This window comes from Amia ocellicauda, chromosome 9 (genome assembly GCF_036373705.1).
Source record: "Amia ocellicauda isolate fAmiCal2 chromosome 9, fAmiCal2.hap1, whole genome shotgun sequence".
NCBI lineage: Eukaryota > Metazoa > Chordata > Actinopteri > Amiiformes > Amiidae > Amia > Amia ocellicauda.
The window spans coordinates 14,653,767-14,676,806 of record NC_089858.1 but is presented as its reverse complement, the minus strand read 5'-3'; the positions used below and the strand labels follow the sequence as shown (position 1 = coordinate 14,676,806).

General features: G+C 43.2%; 1 protein-coding gene across 3 annotated transcripts in view; it reads right to left on the bottom strand.

Annotated features, from left to right (window-relative positions):
- The window catches only part of hsd11b2 (hydroxysteroid (11-beta) dehydrogenase 2), a 34,997-nt gene extending 13,876 nt beyond the window's left edge, over nt 1-21,121 (bottom strand). For 2 of the 3 annotated variants that reach the window (XM_066713377.1, XM_066713376.1), the window contains exons 1-2: nt 20,744-21,121; nt 8,868-9,080 (exon numbers count right to left, since the gene is read on the bottom strand). In XM_066713377.1, the coding sequence (XP_066569474.1) occupies nt 8,868-9,080; nt 20,744-21,035 (505 nt within the window). In that variant the 5' untranslated portion in view covers nt 21,036-21,121. The remainder of the gene's footprint in view (nt 1-8,867; nt 9,081-20,743) is intronic. The other variant, XM_066713378.1, reaches the window with a different exon arrangement.
- Nucleotides 21,122-23,040: the final 1,919 nt, after the last annotated feature.

Genomic DNA, 23,040 nt, shown 5'->3' with positions numbered 1-23,040 from the left:
AGAGGGGAGAGAGTGAACTAGAGGCACAGACAGCCATAGCACACTGCAGAGGCAGTAATATCTCACTGAGCACATTCTCTGGATTTAACAGAGTGTGTCTCACTCACAGCAGACACATGAAGTTCCGTCTGCCTTAAACAGTACACATTGTACACTAGTTACCTATGTAGCCTGTTAATATCACACCCAAGCACCTTTTGTTGTTGTTGTTGTTCCATTCTTTTCTTCTTTTCTTCTTCTTTTTTTTTTTAACTGCTTACGAGGTTTGTGCATTTCCAAGAAATCGTCACATGCTTGAAACAATAACATGAAAACCCACACCGTACCAAACCACAGGCAGTTACACCGCTGCAGAGCAGCGTCAGGCCCCCAGCATTTTATTTGAGCAGCTAATGAAGGGAAGCCCTCTTATTCCATTCAGTAACCCAAAACAGGTGCTGCACAGAATCTCAACAAATAATCCTCTTATTGAAAAAATGACTACGACTTTCAGTTCTGAACAGGAGCTGCACTGGGCTGTGTGCGGTTTTCTGCAGGAAACCTACTTTTTTTTTTAACCTTCACATCCCTTTGGAGAGTATAGAGATTGTGAGATAAAAAGAAAGAGCTTTGGTAAACATCTCTGTTTGTTTTCTTGTGTCTTTCATGACACCCCTCGTCTCATTTCCTGTTGTTCCACCTGGGCCCATGCTGGCTCTGTGTGTGAAGGGCAGCAGGCTCTACCTGCAGTTTGGCAACACTGAGGAGTGTCCTGCTGCTGCCCACAGTGTTTCACACAGCTGTGGAAATCCCCCCCTTCGTTGTGTCCTTACATTGGAAAGGTAGACTGACAGAGAGGTGAGGGCGAGGGAGGTGCTGATCCTGCTCTTGACGTCATTGGAGAGGGTGTTTAAGCAGCACACCTAATTATATAATAAACAGGTGCTGCCTTCACCTCACAGGGAAGCTAAACTACACATGTGTGGATTTGTTGTGTATATTATATATGCACACACGTTAATATATACATATATAGATATATTTTGTTTCATAAGCAAGCTCCCGCACACTATTGACATAAGACTTTCACGATACGGTACACTGCCAATGTGCAGGAAAGACTTGTGGTTTACAAAAGATAATTTGTAAATCACTTGGAATGTGAATGTGATTGAGTTATGTCTGATAGTACAGAGAAAAACCCTTGATCTACAGCCAAGCACCTACCAGCCCATAGGGAGTGGAGAGAGTGAGTAATCACTGTGAGGCTGGGATCTACCTACCAATGCCACTCACTCAACCGCTCTGCAAATTACACACAGCACTAGTGTACTAGTCTTGCTTGATAATTTGTACACAGCGCTATACCATGTAAATAGCCCTATCAAAACATCCCTCTCCTAGCCTCTTTCTTCACGTTTTTTTGTATTGTTCTTCCCTGAAGAAACATTCAGGACTGAATCCGAGTGAACAGTAATTTGGCTGGTTTTGGGTTTGTCTTGTGGGGTGTTGAGTTCAAGGCTGTCTGTGGCAGAACTGGCAGAACTCCCTGCCTGTGGAGACCAGAGTCTGGGCCCAGTTCACTAACATTTCACACATGCCTGAAATGTCTGATGTGCACTTTTATACTTTCACCACAACTTTAAAAATAGGGAAGTCAAATGTATACAGTATACCTTAAAACTTCAATTAAATGCCCAAATAAGTCAAATAAACGTCCATTTAGTCCAAATAACTCCAAGAAGCCCCGGTGTCATTTGGAGATCAGCGATTGTAGGAGACTGACGTTTGTATTAAACATTCATAAATAAAAAGACATTGTGTACTCATGTAGGGTAAGAAGAGCCTGGAAACATTGCTTCATTGTAGAAGTAGGCTATTTTTTTTTTTTTTTTTTTTAATAATTTGCTTTCCAAATATGTAAACAAATCACATTCAATGTGTGGTGAACTATACAGTGGATTGAAAACAAGATACCTGTAATTCTGTTAGCAGTCTATTATTCGATGTATTGTGAACTCTAAATAAACAAAAAGCACTTCGAACAAAACTGTGAAAATAAGCTTTAAACCAAATCATCAACATTATACTTCATTAATGCATTCTTTCTGTCACAGTAGACAGTTAGTTTAATCACTGCAATTAACAGCAATACAACTATACAGCAATATACACTGATCAGCCATAACATTACATTACATAACATAACATAACATTATGACCACCTGCCTAATATTGTGTAGGTCCCAAAACAGCCCTGACCCGTCGAGGCATGGACTCCACTAGACCTCTGAAGGTGTGCTGTGGTATCTGGCACCAAGACATTAGCAGCAGATCCTTATGTCCTGTAAGTTGAGAGGTGGGGCCTCCATGGACCTGACTTGCTTGGCCAGCACATCCCACAGATGCTCGATTGGATTGAGATCTGTGGAATTTGGAGGCCAAGTCAACACCTTGAACTCGTGATTCATCAGACCAGGCCACCTTCTTCCATTGCTCCGTGGTCCAGTTCTGATGCTCACGTGTCCATTGTAGGTGCTTTCGGCAGTGGACAGGGGTCAGCATGGGCACAATGACTGGTCTGCGGCTACGGAGCCCCATACGCAACAAACTGCGATGCACTGTGTGTTCTGACACCTTTCTGTCAGACCCAGCATTAACTTTTTCAGCAATTTGAGCTACAGTAGTTTGTCTGTTGGATCGGACCACACAGGCCAGCCTTCGCCATGTGCATCAACGAGCCTTGGCTGCCCATGACCCTGTCGCCGGTTCACCGCTTTTCCTTCCTTGGACCACTTTTGATAGGTACTGACCACTGCAGACTGGGAACACCCCACAAGAGCTGCAGTTTTGGAGATGCTCTGACCCGGTCGTCTAGCCATCACAGTTTGGCCCTTGTCAAAGTCGCTCAGATCCTTACACTTGCCCATTTTTCCTGCAAAATGTTCACTTGCTGCCTAATATATCCCACCCACTGACAGGTGCCATGATAACAAGATTATCAGTGTTATTCACTTCACCTGTCAGTGGTCATAATGTTATGGCTGATCGGTGTATATATACACACTACCGTTTCGAAAACAAGGACATGACTAAGTGATCCCAAAATTTTGAACAGTAGTGTATATATATATATATATACACTCACCTAAAGGATTATTAGGAACACCTGTTCAATTTCTCATTAATGCAATTATCTAACCAACCAATCACATGGCAGTTGCTTCAATGCATTTAGGGGTGTGGTCCTGGTCAAGACAATCTCCTGAACTCCAAACTGAATGTCTGAATGGGAAAGAAAGGTGATTTAAGCAATTTTGAGCGTGGCATGGTTGTTGGTGCCAGACGGGCCGGTCTGAGTATTTCACAATCTGCTCAGTTACTGGGATTTTCACGCACAAACATTTCTAGGGTTTACAAAGAATGGTGTGAAAAGGGAAAAACATCCCGTATGCGGCAGTCCTGTGGGCAAAAATGCCTTGTTGATGCTAGAGGTCAGAGGAGAATGGGCCGACTGATTCAAGCTGATAGAAGAGCAACTTTGACTGAAATAACCACTCGTTACAACCGAGGTATGCAGCAAAGCATTTGTGAAGCCACAACACGTACAACCTTGAGGCGGATGGGCTACAACAGGAGAAGACCCCACCGGGTACCACTCATCTCCACTACAAATAGGAAAAAGAGGCTACAATTTGCACAAGCTCACCAAAATTGGACAGTTGAAGACTGGAAAAATGTTGCCTGGTCTGATGAGTCTCGATTTCTGTTGAGACATTCAGATGGTAGAGTCAGAATTTGGCGTAAACAGAATGAGAACATGGATCCATCATGCCTTGTTACCACTGTGCAGGCTGGTGGTGGTGGTGTAATGGTGTGGGGGATGTTTTCTTGGCACACTTTAGGCCCCTTAGTGCCAATTGGGCATCATTTAAATGCCACGGCCTACCTGAGCATTGTTTCTGACCATGTCCATCCCTTTATGACCACCATGTACCCATCCTCTGATGGCTACTTCCAGCAGGATAATGCACCATGTCACAAAGGTCGAATCATTTCAAATTGGTTTCTTGAACATGACAATGAGTTCACTGTACTAAACTGGCCCCCACAGTCACCAGATCTCAACCCAATAGAGCATCTTTGGGATGTGGTGGAACGGGAGCTTCGTGCCCTGGATGTGCATCCCACGAATCTCCATCAACTGCAAGATGCTATCCTATCAATATGGGCCAACATTTCTAAAGAATGCTTTCAGCACCTTGTTGAATCAATGCCACGTAGAATTAAGGCAGTTCTGAAGGCGAAAGGGGGTCAAACACAGTATTAGTATGGTGTTCCTAATAATCCTTTAGGTGAGTGTATATATATATATATATACACACACACACACACAGAGATATGCTCAAATTTGTTGGTACCCCTCCCCAAAAAACAAAGAATGCACAATTTCCTCTGAAATAACTTGAAACTGACAAAAGTAAATGGCATCCACCATTGTTTATTCCATATTTAATAGAAATCAGACTTTGCTTTTGATTTTCTTTCAACATAATATTGTAAATAAAACAACTGAAAATGGCATGGACAAAATTGATGGGACACTCAACCTAATATTTTGTTGCAAAACCTTTAGAGGCAATCAAACATTTTCTGTATCTCTAAATGAGACTTCTGCACCTGTTAACGGTAGTTTGGCCCACTCTTCCTGAGCAGACTGCTCCAGCTGTCTCAGATTTGATGGGTGCCTTTCCCAGACTGCAGGTTTCAGCTCTTTCCATAGATGTTCGATAGGATTCAGATCAGGACTCATAGAAGGCCACTTCAGAACAGTCCAATGTTTTGTTCTTATCCATTATTGGGTGCTTTTAGCTGTGTGTTTTGGGTCATTATCCTGTTGGAGGACCCATTACCTGGGAATGAGACAGAGCTCTCTGACATTGGGCAGTATGCTTCGCTCCAGAATGCCTTGATTGTCTTGAGAGTTCATTGTGCCCTTCACAGATTCAAGGCACCCTGTGCCAGGCGCAGTAAAGCAGCCCCAAAACATAACCAAGCCTCCTCCATGTTTCACTGTAGGTATGGTGCTCTTTTCTTTGAAAGCTTAATTTTTTCAAACATAGAGCTGATGTGACTTGCCAGAAAGCTCCAGTTTTGACTAATCTGTCCAAAGGACATTCTCCCAGAAGGATTGTGGCTTGTCAATATGCATTTTAGCAAATTCCAGTCTGGCTTTTTACAATTTTTCTTTCAGAAGTGAAGTCCTCCTGGGTCTTCTTCCTTGGGGGCCACTTTCACTCAAGAAGCAATGGATGGTGCGATCAGAAACTGACGTACCTTCACCTTGGAGTTCATCTTGTATCTCTGTCAGTTATCCTTGGTTCTTTTTCTGCCATTTGCACTATCCTTCTGTTAAATCTGGGGCCGATTTTCCTCTTGTGGCCGCGCCCAGGGAGGTTGGCTACAGTTCCATGGACCTTGAACTTCTTAATAATATTTGCAACTGTCGTCACAGGAACATCAAGCTGCTTGGAGATGGTCTTGTAGCCTTTACCTTTACCATGCTTATCTATTATTTTCTTTCTGATCTCCTCAGACAACTCTCTCCTTTCCTTTCTCTGGTCCATGTTCAGTGTGGTGCACACAATGATACCAAACGGCACAGTGACTACTTTCCTCCATTTAAATAGGCTGAATGACTGATTACAAGATTAGAGATGTGTTTGATATCAATTAAAGAAACTAATTAGTTTGGAATATCACTATAATCCAATTATTTATTATCTTTTCTAAGCGGTACCAACAAATGTGTCCAGGCCATTTTAGAATACAGTGAGGGAAAAAAGTATTTGATCCCCTGCTGATTTTGTACGTTTGCCCACTGACAAAGAAATGATCAGTCTATAATGTTAATGGTAGGTGTATTTTAACAGTGAGAGACAGAATAACAACAAAAAAATCCAGACAAACGCATTTCAAAGAAGTTATGAATTGATTTGCATGTTAATGAGGGAAATAAGTATTTGATCCCCTATCAATCAGCAAGATTTCTGGCTCCCAGGTGTCTTTTATACAGGTAACGAGCTGAGATTAGGAGCACTCTCTTAAAGGGAGTGCTCCTAATCTCAGCTCGTTACCTGTATAAAAGACACCTGTCCACAGAAGCAATCAATCAATCAGATTCCAAACTCTCCACCATGGCCAAGACCAAAGAGCTGTCCAAGGATGTCAGGGACAAGATTGTAGACCTACACAAGGCTGGAATGGGCTACAAGACCATCGCCAAGCAGCTTGGTGAGAAGGTCGCAACAGTTGGTGCGATTATTCGCAAATGGAAGAAACACAAAATAACTGTCAGTCTCCCTCGGTCTGGGGCTCCATGCAAGATCTCACCTCGTGGAGTTTCAATGATCATGAGAACGGTGAGGAATCAACCCAGAACTACACAGGAGGATCTTGTTAATGATCTCCAGGCAGCTGGGACCATAGTCACCAAGAAAACAATTGGTAACACACTACGCCGTGAAGGACTGAAATCCTGCAGCGCCTGGAAGGCCCCCCTGCTCAAGAAAGCACATGTACAGGCCCGTCTGAAATTTGCCAACATCTGAATGATTCAGAGGAGAACTGGGTGAAAGTGTTGTGGTCAGATGAGACCAAAATCAAGCTCTTTGGCATCAACTCAACTTGCCGTGTTTGGAGGAGGAGGAATGACCCCAAGAACACCATCCCCACCGTCAAACATGGAGGTGGAAACATTATGCTTTGGGGGTGTTTTTCTGCTAAGGGGACAGGACAACTGCACCACATCAAAGGGACGATGGACGGGGCCATGTAGCGTCAAATCTTGGGTGAGAACCTCCTTCCCTCAGCCAGGGCATTGAAAATGGGTCGTGGATGGGTATTCCAGCATGACAATGACCCAAAACACACAGCCACGGCAACAAAGGAGTGGCTCAAGAAGAAGAGTGGCCTAGCCAGTCTCCAGACCTTAATCCCATAGAAAATCTGTGGAGGGAGCTGAAGGTTCGAGTTGCCAAACGTCAGCCTCGAAACCTTAATGACTTGGAGAGGATCTGCAAAGAGGAGTGGGACAAAATCCCTCCTGAGATGTGTGCAAACCTGGTGGCCAACTACAAGAAACGTCTGACCTCTGTTTATGCCAACACGGGTTTTGCCACCAAGTACTAAGTCGAAGGGGTCAAATACTTATTTCCCTCATTAACATGCAAATCAATTCATAACTTTTTTGAAATGTGTTTTTCTGGATTTTGTTGTTGTTATTCTGTCTCTCACTGTTAAAATACACCTACCATTAGAATTATAGACTGATCATTTCTTTGTCAGTGGGCAAACGTACAAAATCAGCAGGGGATCAAATTCTTTTTTCCCTCACTGTATCTTTGTAGAATGAGCAATAATTAATCTCTTTTCACAGCTTCTTTGCTTTTTTCTATGACATATCAAAGGCATGCAAGTATACATGATGCAATAGTTTTTAATTTCATCACTTTTCAGGAGGAATTAAGCATTATTTCAATGAGCTGTGAGGGTACCAACAAATTTTAGCACATCTGTATATATATATAGTTAAAGTGAGATATAAATTAACCCGTGATGGTGTTTTTTTTAATTAATATACGGTATATATATTTACTGAAAACAAGAAAGATGCAAAAAATAAAAATAAAAGTTTTTAAGTAAATATTTTGTGGAAGGTTCTATCAAATGTTAAACTGAAACTGTATTGATTTCCATTTTCTTTATTTATAAACCATTGTCAAGTCTGTTTTGTAACCTGGTGTTTATTAGAGACCAGCTTTTGTTTACGTGATTATGCAAATCAACCAGTGGCGGGCCGTCAGGGCCAGCAAAGCCTCTGCTGGCCTAGAGATTGTCAGAATCAGAAAATTATATTTTTATAATTTAATATATATTTTCATTAATGCTATATGTATTTTACAAAGTTCATTTCCATCAATCTGTTAACATCATTCCATTGCAACTCTCTTCCTCAGTTGTGCTGCTTCCAGTGCAGCTCATATAAATTAGAGCTTTTGTCCAATCAGATTTTCCACCTGTGCTGTGAAAAATCTACCCTGAGGCCTTCAGAATTTCGAGTGAATCCCCTGTGCTGTTGAAGCAAATGGGGACGATGTTGTTGATTGTCATATTCTTTAACCAATCAGATTTCGAGTTTGCCATGTTGGGCGTATTTTTTGACATTTCGATTTTTACTTAGCCCTGTTGTTTTTTAACACACAATGGCTGAAGGATGAGAGGAAATTGATTTGCTGGTGGATTTACTGGCAAAGCATTTTTTGAGAAGGACCTTTCAAGAAAAGCTGGACATTGTGAGGAAGGGTCAACCAATCCCGCAGCTAGCGGCCCTGTAGCAGCCAGGGAAAGGATTTGTGCGGCACTTTCAATCGAGCAACTATGGAATCAATGACATTGATTTGGGCTATGCGATGTCTATTTGAGATGCAGCATCCTGTCATACTACTTAATAGTGGTACATCCTTGATGGTTTCTGTCAACATGTAATCATGTCTCTGCAATTAGTGTATTGTAACTCTCATAGGTGTTGAGCCTCGTGTTAAATCACTTTTTTCCACTTGATAATGGTTTCTGTAATTGAGAATATGGGGTGGTTATGTCGAATGACAATAGCCTATAGCCCTAGTGTCATAGTGAGGTTATTCGAAGGCGGTTTAATTGCCGGAGGACAGCACTGAAGGCCTAGGTGTAAAATACACGGCCCGCCACTGAAATCAACCTTATGACTATTGGAGACCGGCTGCTATTTGAGACCAGGTGATTATTGGAAGTTTAACGGTATGCACATTGATGGTTTAGAGCTATTAGTGCAGGGTAGGCAGGCTCACCCTGGGGCCCGAGCCTGGCTCTGGTGCAGTGCAGGGCGTCCTGCACCTCCTGTGGTTTGGTGATGTCCATGCGCAGCACGGTGAGACGAGGGGAGCAGCGGCGCCGCAGCTCAGTTGCCCCTGACCCGGCAGGGTCCAGGACACTGGCGAACACCTCGAATCCCAGAGCATCCAGTTGTAGGGCTGCCGCCTTCCCGAACCCGGAGTCACACCCTGCAACAGCACGACACTCCGTCACCACCTGCGACCAACACCACCACATCATTAAACATTGAGCACTGGACACTGAAACCCCATCTCTGATCCCTGGAAACCCAACACTAAATCCACCTCAAAGCATCTGGAACATCACCCAGCAGATTTACAGTTCTAGGTTGTACATCTGTGAGAAACCAGGCAGGCTGCTGAATCATCGCTGTAATTAAAAAAGGCGTATTATGTCTAAGGGAACTTGATTCACCTGTTCTAATGGGTACTTCATTGGAATACATCGCATTTTATCTTTATACCTAAGAGGGACATCTTGAGCCACAGTATGTTTGGTATGTTTTTCTTGATAAACACATGTTGAAAAAATAAGATCCAGAATAGAATGCAGCTGGCACTCATTCAGGTTAGATAACTGACTCGAGCACAGCCATTCAAGACAGAAAGTAAAGGTATTATGGGTGGAAACATCACTATGACTGAATTCCAGAGAGACCAGTCTTAGACCAGTCTGAGCTGGGCTTGTTTGTAATGTGTCTCAGACAGATAGGAGATAATGCACTGCTCTTGCAAGGTAAGCCAGCACAGAACAAATAAACACAATTATGACGTTTTCCCTGAGGTACACACTGTTCCTAGATTGCACTGATCCTGGAATGCAGCTTTACTGTGCAGCGGATGTGAGTGGATGGGTGGTTTTAAGGAGCTCTGTCTAGTCTGTAAAAACATGGTCTGTGAACCTGCCCTTCTCCACGGCTGTGTTCGGGGCATCACGATCTCATTAACGTCCCAGCTGGTGAAGTCATAGTCCTTGACTGAGAGGACAAACGGATACTAGACCCTGGTGCAGGGGGAGAGGAAACCTAAACAGTTTCAGTAGACTGATACAGGAGAGATTTGGTGACATGTGGTAGGCTGTTATGTTACCATAGAGCATCCATATTTTTAAGACATTATCTTTAGTGAGTGAATGCCAGCAACATTTCATAGTTTGGTGAGAGGTGGTGAGGAGGCAGAGAGTGCCAGTACGGCCTGTATTTGAATATAGCCCTCGTTTTATAGGAGAAAAAGTGTCTAAAGCAGATCCCTGGCGGACATTACCCCTCAACACATCTTGCGAACAGTGTTCTGTTTGTTTAGTCTCAGACATGGTCAATGTGAGTGTGGGAGGGGGAGGTGGGGACAGTTGGGGATGGTACAGAATGGGAATTATGTGTGTTTGCATATCAGATTAGCATCGTCAATGCCTCTCTGGAACAACCAACAAGAAATGAAGGACTGATGACTGTTGTTCATTTTTCCATATGTGCATAGTGTTGCAACTCCCGGGAGAAAGACAGAAAGTAGCTGCCATGAGAGAATGATTACAGGGGGACTTGTGCAGCCTAGTTCTTCCAGTTCCACAGATACTTGGCGCCAATCTGGTGCAGAGCTGGGGCTCCACATAGGAGACATCACTCCAAAGGAAAAAAAAAACATTAGAAAGGAAAAAAGTCTGCTGCCTCTTCAGTTGGCATATGTTGCAACTGGATGATATGTTTTCAAAATCATGGATCTCGGATGTAGCCTGGTGGCGCAAACTGTGAAACAGAAAATTCAATGAGTAAAATGTCTAAACCTGTCTAGGGGATTACAGATTATGGTAATGAGGTTGGGTGGTGTTTCCCTGGGTGTTGGGATTAGCATTACGGTTACTGGTCGATGGCACGCATGACGCTAATTTGAGACATGCTCAAACACTGACACGCGTAGAGATTTCACTCCCACCGTGCACGCTGCACAGCATATCTCCCACAGCAACATAGCTGTGTTGCACACTGAGTCACACATCGTTCTTTAATCTGCAGCGGGGTTTCCTGAGTTCAGAAGCTTGTATCTCTGCAGAAGGTGCTTTGAGGATACTTTTCAAGTTCACAAGCCATACCAAAACCTCAGCTGTGTGCTTTAAGCCCTGAGATATCTGGTTCGTCCTGTACTTTCCATGAACTCTGCAATCAGTAAGAACACTCGTAGGATGGCCCATGAGATATAATGATAGAAAGTTATTTTTCCAAAAGAAATACAAGTGGGGGTAGTTTATATTTCACGGTAGAAGATCATCTGCAGCCGTTTGCATTTTTTTAAGATGATTTTTACAAATACAATATAATAAAATCTCTTGCTGCTGTCGGGCTTCTTCTAAAAAGAAAAATAAATTAAGTAAATTAACAAATAAATAATTAAATCTAAACACGACACATTCTCAACACAATTTCTTTTAAACACCAAAGCCGTGCACAACATAAATGTATGGCCATTGTGCATGCCACTCTTCTTGTACAGATCCTGGCCCATCTGGACCCATGAGTGCTTCTGACTTGCAGCAGCCATGCAGATCCAGATGTTTAGTGGCATGTGTGCTAGACCAATATTGACAGTTGCCAAGGTGACAGTTAGGAGCAATGTGTCTGCAGGATTAAAGGGGATTTCTGAGGGCCGAGGTGCACATAGCGTTGAATGCACAATGAATCGGCACACCCCAGGGACGGCTGGCTTCAGCCCACACTGTTTCCTGCCCATGACAAGGGATTCGAACTGAGCACGCCGTGTTGGTTTTGGCAGTCACCGACATGCACAGAAGGTGAGAATTAAATTCGGCACAGCAGGGTGTCTCTGTGGACTGGGGCAGTGTGTGCTTTGTGCTTGTACACAGGTCACAGATTAAGAGTGGCTGAGAATTGTCTGTGACGAAGCCACCTGCTTAAGGCCAAGCTCCAGCTCTGCCACCCGGGCTTCCCCATACGGAACCCACCTATACTTTTAATTTATGACAGAAATGTGTGATCCTTAAAAAAATGTATTGCCACCTTTTTGTATTTTAAATATATTTCAGTCTGTAATCCATAGTTCAACGCATTGTACCATAGTCCTTGTTTTGCCACTGTGCATCATGACTTATGCTGTGCCTTTTCAATTTTTCTTCTTTAAACACTTACCCACCTCTCCTGATCGTTCTGCATCTGAAATGTGCATTTTTGTCAACAATATTGAAAACCCCCACACACACAACTGACTTCCACACTTAACAAAAAACGAGTGAAGCTCCATTTTGGTGTGTTGAAACACAAGGTGATCTGAGCAGTGTTTATTGTATAAGAACATCAACGGAGGATATTTTTAGTTCTTCGAGATTTGTACTGAATAGCTTCCAGGAACACTGAGTAGATTGCAAGCCTCAACCCTGCCAGTGCAGCTTACAACCCATTCAGATATTTCCCATCTACCACACTGAATAACTAGTACACAGAGATCCATGCAGGGCTGCGCTGTTCATTAAAAGGGGAGTTCACCACAGGATGAATCGGCCTGCTGCACTGGGGCTGCTGCCAGCCTGCCTGCCACAGTGAGGGCGGACTGATGTGATTGGAAGCCATAACACAGCCTTGGCACTTGCCCACTTGAGATAAGACCAGAGTTTTAAAGATCGTGTTTTTATCCATTTGTTAGCAAGGGCAGTATTACATTGAGCTACTTGACTGGTGTGCAACTCCAGAGACATTAAGTTAAACATTTTTTGCATTTGTGACTTTTCATCTCGTCATTATTTTACTTGTTTGTCTGGAGAGCTGCATGCTCTGCTCAACATTGACCTGCTCCTCACACACTCTCCTCCCTAGTGCTGTATGTGTGTGTGTGTGTGTAAAGGCAGCAGTGTTAGAAATCCTGTCCCTGTGCATGCTGGGTTATTGTTTGGCTGTGTGTTTTCCAGTGGAAGTGCTGCAAGTGCTCAATGAACGCTCTAGAATGCTGCTCTCCCACACAGGCACATTCCCCTTATCTGCCCTTGTGTTCTTCACTTCCCGTGAAACTGGTCTGCAGCTGTTTCTCATTCAGGATGGAAAGCCACAAGCAGGTCTAGCACTTGCATCACTTAACCCTTCCCTAGACAATCCTGTACACCCGGGATTTACAAAGAGAATCTATTTGAAATATCTAGAGGCTGGAGTCCGTTTTCTGTTTGGGATGGCAATGTGTGAAAATACTGCTAATAATCTATTCGTCCTTCGCACAATACAGCTGCATTCATACACAACTCTGTCAGCACTGGTACGGTACTGGATGGGTTCTGCGCTGGACGGGTTCTGTGCTGGATGGGCTCTGTACTGGACAGGTGCGTGCTGTCGGGAAGCTTCCCTGTCCTTCCCATGCTTGCCATTTGACTTGTTACCTCCTGGTGTTACTCTGCCAATGGCAGCTCACACCATAGACTTCTGGAAGAAGAACTGAGAAGCTGTCCAGTTAATGCATCCCCTCTCAGACTGGAGTGGCAGCAAACGGTTTTGTTTCACTGCTCCTGCACCACGGCATCTCCAAACACATCTATAGGGATCAACGCCAAGCCCACACACTGAACCTAATAAAGAGTTGTCCATGGGGATTTACACTCAACAAACTCAACAAATACACTCTGTGCAATTCTGTTTATGCACACAGAAGACAAAGTAAATGTGTAATTAGGTTTAATCCAGTTTAATGTTACGTTTGCTATGCCTTGTGTTTCGTCAAAGAGGTTTAGCAATTACATCTGCATTATAGATGATTTATAAAATGTTACACATTTTGTAGCATACATGACTATAGCTATGATGCAGTTAAGGGCTTTAACAGTTTTAGTCCCTACCTGACACATATTGCTCTTGTTTCTACAGATTAATCAGGCTATGCTTTTCTTTCATATTTGGCGAGAGGCTTGAAGATCCCTGATTCGTGCTCCAAATAGTTAAACATTCATGAACCCATAACAGCTTACACTCCTGACGACATTAGGTCACACACAGTTTATAGATTAACAAACTACAGGATTAACTCCTTGCCATTAAGAAATCCCCCCCCCCGCCTCCCCAATGAAACATGGTCGCTTTGTAAATCCATGTCAAGGTGGAAGTAAATAAATAGGTAACTGCACTTTGTTACATATATAATTCCTAATTAGTACATGCTTTCCCTGCAATATGCCACTCTTCTATTAATTAATGGATCAAGCCTAACTACAGGAGACAGAAAGATAAGAGAACAGAAAATACAAGATTGTGTCTCTCTGTTTCCCTTATCAACGACACAAATACAGAGGGGTCAATGAATTGTCCGCTCACAGCCAGAGCACTAAGTCAAGCATGGGTGCTGTTTCACAACAACACAGACTAAAGAGTATTATGGTGAGTGTTGTGCAGGTGTTTGTTTCAGCAAGGAACACTGTGTTTCCATTATGGCTGCAGTCAATAGTTTTCTGACTGGTTATCTGCATCTGTGATAGCTGCATCCTCTACTAAGTTGTCACAAGATACACCCTGTGATGCTCAGCTGGAAATGTTCCCTTCTGTGCTGTATTTAAGGAATCTACAACAACAACAACAGCAGCAGCATCAACCAAGAAACCTTTACTGTACATTGAAGAATATTTCAGCTTCCACTGGCAATGTTGCACAGGATTCAGGTTGTTTTAACTGGCTGTAAATCCCTTAAGATTGTAGCCATACACCAGCATTGTTGAGAAACAGTGGTTTTAAATCCTGCGGTTAACAACTTAATTAAAAACCAGTCCAGCTGTAGAGCAGGCATTTTTAAAGAACGCACAAATCCCACAGTGACAAGTAACAAGGCAGCCGGCCGATTCACGTCCAGAGACGCAGTGCTGACACAACAACTTGCACACGTGGTCAGGAGCTGCAAAAACCACCTGCATTGGCGCTCTGTGCAAGATGCCCGCCAGCCTCACACAGAGAGACCTGCTTGATTCCAGAGCAGCGGGGTATGAGCTCTGGCCCGCCAGCCCTGAGGTACTGCTCTGGACTGCCTGGCAGTCATAGCTCCATGCTAGCTGCTTTGAACCCTGGATGAAAAAATCTGTATAATCTCCCCTGTCAAGGTCTTATTAAATCACTAATTTCCCCGCTGTGGTTAAAGAGGAAAACAAAGCGGATCTGTTCACATGCGTCCCCAGCTCCTCTCGCTCCAGTAATGAAACTCAGCTACAAGGAAATTAAACACTGGGAAACTTTGTCCCAACAGGGACTGATTTCAATCTTTATAATTTGATATTACTATTAGTATTATTATTATTATGATGCTGATGATGATTATTATTGTTATTAACAATCTTCTACAGCATGTGTTTGAGTTAGTGTGTGTGTGTTCCTGTCAGATAGCATAGCTATGAATTTTGTTTGTATGAACCATTATTTCAGCTGTAAAATATCAGAATGGTTTTCCAAATACCCTTAGAACCTGCTTTTGTCCATCCATGTGTGGGGCAGGGCCAGAGTTGCTCAGTGGCATCAGCTCTCTGTGTACATGACAAAAGTAAGGCATGCCGCAGTCCCCCCTGGCCCAAACCAGCTTTCTGCTTAGGAGTGTGTATGTATGAGTGAGTGTCCGTGTGTGTATTCACCTCATTATCTCAGTTTCTTTTTTTTGTTCTTGCCCTGACAGATTACCTCTGAGCTGAGAGCAGCCTGGGCTCAGTCATGCCTGAGGAGACTTCTCCTGGTCCTGTGACTTCCCCCTTCATCTTCACAGGAATGACTGCAAGTCCCTTGACTCATAATGGCCTCAGTACATTTTTGAGCGATGGAGCTGCAAAAAGTGATGTAACGCAGCCTCCATGAGAGCCACAAACCCCAAACCTACTCTGATTTCAATACCAGACCCAGCTGCCTCCACCTCTGTATTTCTTAACTTTACCCTAACAATGGATCCCTAAATGTAAAACGGCACATTTGCCACAGTTACTCAAGTTTGAATGCTTATTTAGTAGTTGACAAATGCCTGTTTCTATCATCTATTAATTTTCTTTGTGGACCCTAGAGAGATGCGGAAACAGGCCTTGAAACCCTCCAGGCTGCAGCCCCTCAACTGAACTATGACCCCTCACTGACTGTGTAAGGGGGGTGTAGGCCCTACCCAACTAATGATCTGCATCTTATATGTAAAATAGGAATGAAAACAATAAAGCAGTTACTGGATTACAAGGGTAAAGTTCTTGGAGCTCTGATATGAAAACAGTAAGGAGTGCAAGTTTGTAAAATATGTTCTGGCTGTAACTGTACATCCTGTCTCCCACTGTGAATAAAATTGTAATGTTTTATTTTTTCAGAAACATATGTTGCAGCCTAGAGTTGCATACAAAGTTTCATTATAACCACATGTTCAGTCATGTACTGGGGACCGTATTAAACAATAAGAAAACTCAAGACACAATTACAGCCAATTATATGTTGTTCTCTAAGATTAAGGTATCAGATAGTCACAGTGAAGGATGTAAGAGTATTTATATAATATTTAATCATATCCAGAAAGCCTGTCATTACATGCTTTCTGAATACTGTGAGAGATCTATTGTGCCACTGGTAATAATCTCTTCAAACAGTACAACTGGGCTAGATATGCCAATCCTTTCTGCTCTCACACACACTGTGAAAATACTGTTCTTAACTTGCAAAATGGGTGCAAAGAAGCAACCTGAATTAAGATATGCTTGCAGAAGCTGATGGCTTTCAGCAAGTATTTGACACATGTTTAAAATTCTGAAAACGACATACACATCTCTTAAAATAAGAGTGCCTGCTCTCAAACCTTATTGACCACAATCGTATAAGAGGACCAAATTTAAGAATTAAAGCCGGATAGTGTCAAATGTAGTGATGCTTTGATTTCAAATTCTGAACAGGGAACAGTTCCATTCTTGTTTCCAGATAGTCGTGGATACGTGGATAAGGATAAGTTAATTGACCCACAGAAATCTTTGGAGCACAAACTAACTCAGCAATTTCTTTAAGCTACATTGTAAGCTGCCACACTTGGTCTTGGTCATCAGATATTTTGTCATCCATGATGATTGGCAAAAGTCTGAGTAAACACCAGTTTTGTGCTGCTTGACTACTAATCTGATCACCTTCTGTACTTAGCTCGTTTCGTGCTGGCATCAGATCCCAGATAATGGAACTGTGAAATCCTCCTATTTAGTTGTGGATAAGATAACCATTTCCTTTGCTTGATGAAATACATAATACACATGCTGCACATATCCCTAAACCCAACTAACTGCCTGCAGCTTCTCACTTCCTATCGTCTTCTGTTCTAAGCAGTCCTGTTAATTGATAAGGTTGTCAATTGCTTATCGGTGCATTCCTCTGTCATTCACAGTCAATCATGAGAACAGTGTGTTTTCCACAGACACTGTGAATATCCATTACATTGAAGAAAAAGAAAAGAAAGAATGAATGAAAGAAATGCTGTGCTCACTTTGAAAACTCATAAGAAAGATGATGCTTTAGACTACAAGTAGTTCCAACCTATTGATAATAAAACGGGGATGCCTGATAGGAAAAGTGGCAACATTCAACAAAACAACATTTTCGGGTTTGGGAGCCGTTTGCCAAGAGCCACCAGCTTATTTCTGTGTTCAGTCTGCCTGCCCTGCTCTTGGGGGGTCTACTTAATTCTTAATTCTAGAATTGCTTAATTCTGCTGAATGTGAAAGAGGAGATTCAAGTCTGGTTTCCATGCCACTAGACATGCTCTGAGTGCTCCGCCTCACACCACACTCAGGTCTGTGGTCTGGGATTCTCAAAGGAGCTCACAACCCTTCAGGACCCGGGGGGGAGTTGGAGAGGAGAGAGGAGAGAGGGGATTTCAGTCCACCCACTACATTGCAGGTCAGGGTTTCAGGACTTTCTATTGCTTGCTTGGTTTGAGTCATTCAGATGTTTAAATGGTTAAGGCAAGACAGTCCACTGCCCCTCTTTTCCTGGGTGGGACTCCTGTGTATCCAGAGATGCTCAGTGCGGTCAAAGGGAGTGGCCCCTGGCACTAGGCTGCAGTCAGTGTGTTGATACCAGTGCTCTTCTAATACAATCGTCAAGGGCCACGATCAGGCAGGTTTTAAAGGTCTCTGTAAACCGTCACCCCAACTGGGAGGTGTGTGAATTGTTTCAAGTTAAGTGAAAATGTTCAGTTAACTGCTAAAGAGCCCAGGTTACATACAGCCCATGCCTGCTATTTCCCTGGATGGCTGTGTTTTACCCATAGACACAAGGGCACATGGGCACACAGGCACAGGGGCCACAGGGCTGTCACACCAGCAGTGGTGACTGGGTCCTCAACTATACCCCCAGCAGGACAGACTGTGTGGCTGGCACCTCAAGCTGCAGCCTGGAGGGGCGGAGGGCTCGCTGAGGCTTGTATAAACACTGTTGTTGCCTTGGTAGCCCTTCAGGTGTAAAGGTCTCGATCACAGGCAGCCGTGCACTTGGGTAGCGTGGGACGGTGTTTGCATTTTTACAGCCACACCTTTCGTTCAGAGTGCAGGGGGCTTAAGACTCCTGAACTTGGATAAACCAGGAAACTGTGATGGATATTTGGATACCCAGAATGGTCTTATCAACTTTCAGCAGGGACAGAATGTGTGTGTTCCAGAGCCAGGTGGCACCTCAGTCATCTCTGCTAGTTTCGTCCACAGACACCCAACAACTGGAGAGTGGAGACGCTGGTGGGCCTGGTCTGCCCTCGATACACTGAGTCCCAGACAGGACACTGTACTGCAAACTCCCAGGAAATAAAAATCCCAGTTGAGCTGGATGTGGAGTAATTAGCATTAAAGTACAGTATTTGTTTATGTAGATCTTTACAGCACAAAGATTAATACAGATTTTATATGGGTGAACGGAACAATTTTAAAACCCAAAGTGGCTTACATACATCAGATTAACTGCTCTGGCTGCTAAACCTCTTTTTTCCAGTAATATGAAGAGCATTCTTACAGGAGAGAGTAGTATTGGGGGGTTTCTGAGTTGAAATGATGCAGGACTGGATGCCTTTGTGAAGGCCGGGGATGTGAATTCAGATGTATGCACAAAAAACAAACTTGAATTCTCCTTTGGCTGCAACTTGTAAATAAAATTCCAAATCCTTCTGGAGAAGTGTGCAGACATACTGATTTCCTGAAGGGTACAATAAGAGGATTTTCTCTGGGCAAATTGGCTTAATTGTGCAAAGAAAATAAAAACATGTACTTCTTTGAATTGCTTTATTTAAATAGTAATGAGGGAGAGGATGTCAATTTTGAATTATTTCTCAATAATATAAGTGGTATCACAAAGCATTGCCTTTTAGGAGTTTATTTAATTATAATATAAATTGTATGTAAATAGCACTATTATTGGATCATGGACTAATTTCACATTGTATCCTTCAGAAGAGGATGACAGCAAATTTAGTTAATTTACAGCTGAGAAAACAATTAGTAAATACATCTTATTAGTGCATCTGTCCATAAAATGATTAGTCCTTAGATACTGCAGGCTTTACACTGAGTGTAAAGAGCTCATTAGCTTGTTTGGTTACACCCAATTAGGACCCATTATGGTCAGAGTGGAGTCTGGAATGGCTTAAATCACTGCAAAATAACCACCTCTTAGCATTGTGAATGGCAGTATTCATGATATTGTAAGCATTTGTATTTCCAATGGGCTCTGCTGTGACAGGCCCTGCTGTAGAGTCTCTTGGTCTAAAGTTACAGATCTATGTCACATTTACATCAAACAAGCATCTTCCCGGTTCTCCCATCCGGAGAGCCCGTCTTCCACTCTACGCCCCTTCACACACACAGGGCAACCTGCTCCTGCCTGGCTTTATCTTCACACACACACCCCAAACACACCCAATCACACACATAAACACAAACACACACAGCCACACACACAAACACATACAGAAACACACACACAAACACATAAAAAAAACTAACAAAAAACACACACAATAACACACAGACACACACACCATACACACACAAACATGCATTCAAACACAAACACAAATACACATATACACAAATACAAACACACAAACACAACTCCCCAGTGTTTGTAAGCAATTTTAACTCTGGCTCTTTCATCCCCGTACAGATGAGCAGGGAGCCACACTGTGATGCACCAGCGATCCTCAGCTAACCTCAAGAGACCTGCAGTTCGAAAGCCTCTATCCAGCCGTGCCTGCTGCTCTCACAAGAGAGACACAGGAGCAGCAAAGTTAGTAACTCCCCTTCTCTCCAAAAAGCTTTAATCAAGACTGAGCCCTTTGAAGCCCATCAGTTGCCTGCAAAACATTGCAAACTGCACTCAAACATGTATTTATCACTGTAAAGCCCAGGGTTTAATTCCAGCATATATACTTTACAGCAGGTGAAGAAAAAGCACATCACTACTTAAAATATGAACATAGGTATTCAGGGAAAATGAACAATTCAACGTGTTTGCATTGTAAGTAGTTGCAAAAGGGCAAGCCATGTGAATTAAAACTGATTCAGGAATGTAGTACTGTAAGTAAATACTGCAAGTACACGTGGTCTTTCACTCACACACTTTCAGACACTATCTCTCACTCAGTCTCATTCTCTCATTCTCGGTTGTCTCTCCCTCACAGACACATGCACACTCTCTCTCTCTCTCTCTCTCTCTCTCTCTCTCTCTCACTCTCTCTCTCTCACACACACATACACACTTTCACACTATCGAGGGGCTGCTCTGCCTGGCTGCCCTTTGTAATTTGACACAGAACAGAGGAGAAATTGTGCAACAGTGCTGGGGAGGGAGTTTACACACCAAACCAAAACAGTCTGTGAACTTTCCTACCTGTTATGAAAACCGCTTTCCCTTCGGCAGACAGGGTCTGGGCTGCCGAGCTCCTGCCAGAGACCAAGCAGCAGGCAGCGCACAGCACAGCCAGCCCCAGCAGTGCCGGCAGACACAGGGAGCACAGTCTCTCCAGCACCAGCAGCAGTCCCAGCCACACCAGGAGACTGGGGGCTGCACTGATGTGGGAAGCCAGGATCTTCTTCATGGCTCCCCCTACGAACACAGACATCACCCCCATGTAAATCCAGAAGGAGAGGGCGTATTCTTCCATGGCATGGGATCCTGGCATGTAGGCAGTAGCTCTGGGACTGAAAGGGCAATCTGAATCACATGTGGCGCCTGCAATGTTCCTCACACACAGACCATGCAGATGAATGGGCTGTGCACACCGTTTATATAGAGAGCTGGCTCCTTCAGAGGGGAGGGGCTACAAGGAGATCTAATCTGTGGCCAATGACTAAAGTTTAACTGCAGTTTAAGAGGAGCTGCTCTTTTCTTTTCTTGTCTCTTCTGTTTTGTTTTCTTCCTGTCTTGTCTATATTGGTGTTACCCTGATTTCTATTCCTTTGTGTTGTTAGGTCTTTGTCAGATTTTTTTTGCCATTGTTTTGTTTGTTTGTATATGTGTTTGGTTTTGGTTTCTTGCTTTTCTTTCCTTTATGTAAGCTTTCTTGTTTATTGCACCTACACTGCTGGAAAACAGCACCATGCAAAACCCCTTTGCCAAAACACAGCAAGCTTGCAGGGAACTCATATTCTAGCACAACCCCTGCAGCAATTAACAAGACAGGTAAGGGTGAATTGCTTCCTAGCACAGCCCTCTCTTGTTACACTAGCTACTGTGACAATCTGTTCAGATATTGATTTGAAGAAGAGCTTTTTTTGCTGGCAAGTATGAGCCTGTACTTCAAGTGTTCTGTGCAATTGCAGATTATGCAGGTCTGTTTTTTTTCTGGTTTGTTGTATTTTGTTTTGTTTTGTTTTAATCACAGAAGCATTCACATGACTGAACGCGAAAACTACAAATAATAAAAACATATATATACATAGCTAAATCAGTCCTTTGACAGTAGAGAAAGCACTTGCCAGATGCACGTTCAAGGATGAAGGAACAGTAAAGGGATAAAAGCATAAATGTAAAAAGCACTGATAAGGATGTTATAACCTTGGCAGGATCCTAGAGAACAGGGGAGATTTTGCTTTTTGAGTGTTGTTTTTTCTTTCATTTCTTGCACTGCTATATTTATCTATATCCAGCTTTGTCGTTAGTTTTGTAATTCTGTTTTGTAGTTGCTGCACACTTTTATTCTGTACAGCACATCGTGATGTCTTTTGCTATGAATTGCGCTTTATAAATAGCAATCATGATGATTGTGATGATGGTGATGATTAGTGTAGCCAGACTTGAGAGCAAGCGAATGACCACAGTCTCAGGGCGTGGACACACATGGAGAGTGAGTGCAGCGCGGGCAGGAGGGCTGGACTTCGACGGCTCACTGCCAGGCTTGGCCAGACGTTTGTTTTAATGACCAATGAATTGAACTGCAGAATGGTCTGACAGCATAAATGTCTGGGGATATTGTTTCTTTTTATTGCTCATTCTTACCTTTAAAAGATATACACAGGCAGCCTGTTGATGAAAAAAAAGGTTTGTTTCTGTGCTCTGGTCCTGTAGGGATACGTAGAGATGTACTGTACCTCTGCAGCGTGCACACTTACAAACACTGGCACCAGACAGGGTCCCCGTGATGTGAGAAAACAGAAACTCAGAAATATAATTGCTGACAGCGTGTGCAATTTTAAGGTCAGGGGTGAATTATATCTTTGCACTCCTTGTACAAATCTAATCAGGTAAAGAGTTTATGTAAAGTACATGTTCTGTTACTGGGGAGGCTACTGCAGTAAGCTGAATTCACTGTCATTTGCAGAAGGATACACTGTTGCCTTGCAGGAATGCATTGTTGGCACTCAGCAGGATGGATCCCTGGACTCCTGAGATTTTCACCCCATCCTGGTCCTCCCATCAGTGTGAAACAGCAGGAACCAGGATTCATCAGACCAGGCGATATTTTTCCAGTCCTCCATTGTCCAGTGTTGGTGTTCTTTGTTTCATGTTTTTCACTGACAGGAGTAGAACTCAGTTAGGTTGTTGGCTGCCATACCCCATCTATGACGAGGTATGACGAGTTGTATGTTCTGAACTCATATTCTTGCACAAATCCTCCAACAATTAACAAGACAGGTAAGGGTGAATTGCTTCCTAGCACAGCCCTCTATTGTTACACTAGCACAGCC